This window comes from Meleagris gallopavo, chromosome 12, assembly GCF_000146605.3.
Source record: "Meleagris gallopavo isolate NT-WF06-2002-E0010 breed Aviagen turkey brand Nicholas breeding stock chromosome 12, Turkey_5.1, whole genome shotgun sequence".
NCBI lineage: Eukaryota > Metazoa > Chordata > Aves > Galliformes > Phasianidae > Meleagris > Meleagris gallopavo.
Window position 1 is genome coordinate 806,473 of NC_015022.2, and position 1,874 is coordinate 808,346.

A 1,874-nucleotide genomic window follows, 5' to 3' on the forward strand; every position below is an offset into this window, starting at 1 on the left:
GAGCCGGAGGCCGCCGTTACCTCCTGGTGCTGCTTCCGCCTCAGAGCCCAGAACCCGTCCTGTCTGAGCGCCGCCGCCGCTCTGCACGCCTCCTCGCCGCGCCGCCAAGGTGATCCCGGCCGAAGCACCGCCCCGCGGATCCCTCCGCCCACTGCGCAACGGGGTGAACGGCCGGGACTCTTTTTTTCGGCGGACGCGCAAGCTGCGGAGGAAGCGATGTGACTCTCACGCGCAGCGCAGCCAATCAAAGGGTGGCACAGCCTGAGCGCACGCGGGGGAAGAGTGGCCGCGGCCTTAAAGGGATCGCGCTGCTCTTAAAGGGACCGTGCTGCTCTTAAAGGAGCCGCGCTGCTCTTAAAGGCTCCGCTTCCCTCGGCTCTCCCACCCGCGCCCCTTGCCCATGGTACCTGCAGGGATGCCGGACGGCCGAAGGACGCTGTGAAGCGGCTCCTGCTGGCCCCTGAGCCACCCCACGATGTCCCCCATATGTCATTGGGGTCGTCTCCAAGTTTGGGGGACAAAACAGGTGTCCCAGGGAGAAAAGGTCAATGCACCCACGTGGCTTCGTCACGCATAGCCCCCCCAACGCGATGACATCCCACGGAAAATGGAGGTGCAGGGGGAGACGTGCCATCCCCCTGCTGCCAGCCCTCTGGTCTGGGGACAGAAATAGACACTTGGGGACAAAAATAGGTGTCTTGAGTTACAGAGAAAGCCTGGGTGCCCAAACTTGTCAGAAGTCATCTTGTCAGTGGCTCTGGGTGGCATGGGGTGAGGTGGCCCCAGGTCATCCCAAAAATGGGAGAGAGAGGCAAGGACATGAGAGCACCGTGCTGGAACTATGGGGACATCGTGCCAGCAATGTGGGGACTCTGTGCTGGGACCATGGGGACACTGCTGAGGGCATGGGGGGACCCTACCTGGATGTTTTGCATTGGCATTGTGTTGCGGACATTGGGGACGATGTGCCAGCACCACAAGGAGTGGCTCTTTATTGAGGTCCTCTTGGGTTCCTTGTGACAGCGATGTGGCTCCCAAGGTGGGCATCCATGTGGTGCTGTGCTGGGGATGCTGGAGACACTGAGTTGGGACCATGGGGACCCAAAATGGGACCATGGGGGGCCATGGGCACCCTGTGCTGGGAAGAACACTGAGCGAGGACTGCAGGGACCCAATGTGAAGCCATGGGAACTGTGGGGACCCACATGTGGCCATGAGCACCATGGGGGACATAGAGTCTCTATGATGCTACGGACATTTGGGGACACTGAGCAGAGACCATGAGGCCCCAATGTAGGGCCACGGGACACCCAGTGTGAGGCCATGGGGACCATGAGGGACTGTGAGACACCACAGGGACCCTGTGCTGGCAACATGAGTGAGGAGTGCAAGGACCCGATGTGAGGCCATGGTGGACCATGGGGACCCAGCGTGGAGTCACAGGTACCCTGTGCTGGGGGCAATGAGTGAGGGCCATAGAGGCACAACATGGGGCCATAGGGGCCATGATGCACTGCGAGGGACTGCAGGGACCCTGTGCTGGGGACAGTGAATGAGGACTGCAGGGACCCAATGGGAGGCCATGCAGGACCCAACATTGAGTCATAGGGACCGTGAGGAACTGTGAGGGACCACGGGGACAATGAGAGAGAAGTGCAAAGACCCAACGTGAGGCCACGGGGACCGAAAGTGGGCTCCTGGGGACCGCGTGCGGGGGACACCGAGTGAGGACTGCAGGGACCCGACGCGGAGGCGTCGCGTGGGTACACAGCACGGGGCCACGAGCACCGCGGGGGAGAGTCTGCGCTAAGGACGTTCGGGGACACTGAGCAGAGCCCATGGGGACCCCATGCGGGGCCGCGGAGGTCCGCCGC

The 1,874-nt window shown here is 62.4% G+C and overlaps 2 protein-coding genes across 5 annotated transcripts in view; one reads left to right on the top strand and one right to left on the bottom strand.

Moving 5' to 3' along the window:
* PKM (pyruvate kinase M1/2) overlaps positions 1-479 on the bottom strand; it is a 17,911-nt gene extending 17,432 nt beyond the window's left edge. Inside the window, exon 1 of one of the 4 annotated variants that reach the window (XM_010717126.3) lies at positions 408-479. The gene's annotated coding sequence lies outside the window, so the exon portion shown is untranslated. Of the gene's footprint in view, positions 1-20; positions 132-407 lie in introns of those variants that run through there. The other 3 variants (XM_010717125.3, XM_010717128.3, XM_019619306.2) reach the window with 3 other exon arrangements.
* A 939-nt stretch (positions 480-1,418) lies between these two features.
* The window catches only part of PARP6 (poly(ADP-ribose) polymerase family member 6), an 8,808-nt gene continuing 8,352 nt past the window's right edge, over positions 1,419-1,874 (top strand). Inside the window, exons 1-2 of the mRNA XM_031555199.1 lie at positions 1,419-1,443; positions 1,674-1,759. Of these exons, the coding sequence (XP_031411059.1) occupies positions 1,419-1,443; positions 1,674-1,759 (111 nt within the window). The remainder of the gene's footprint in view (positions 1,444-1,673; positions 1,760-1,874) is intronic.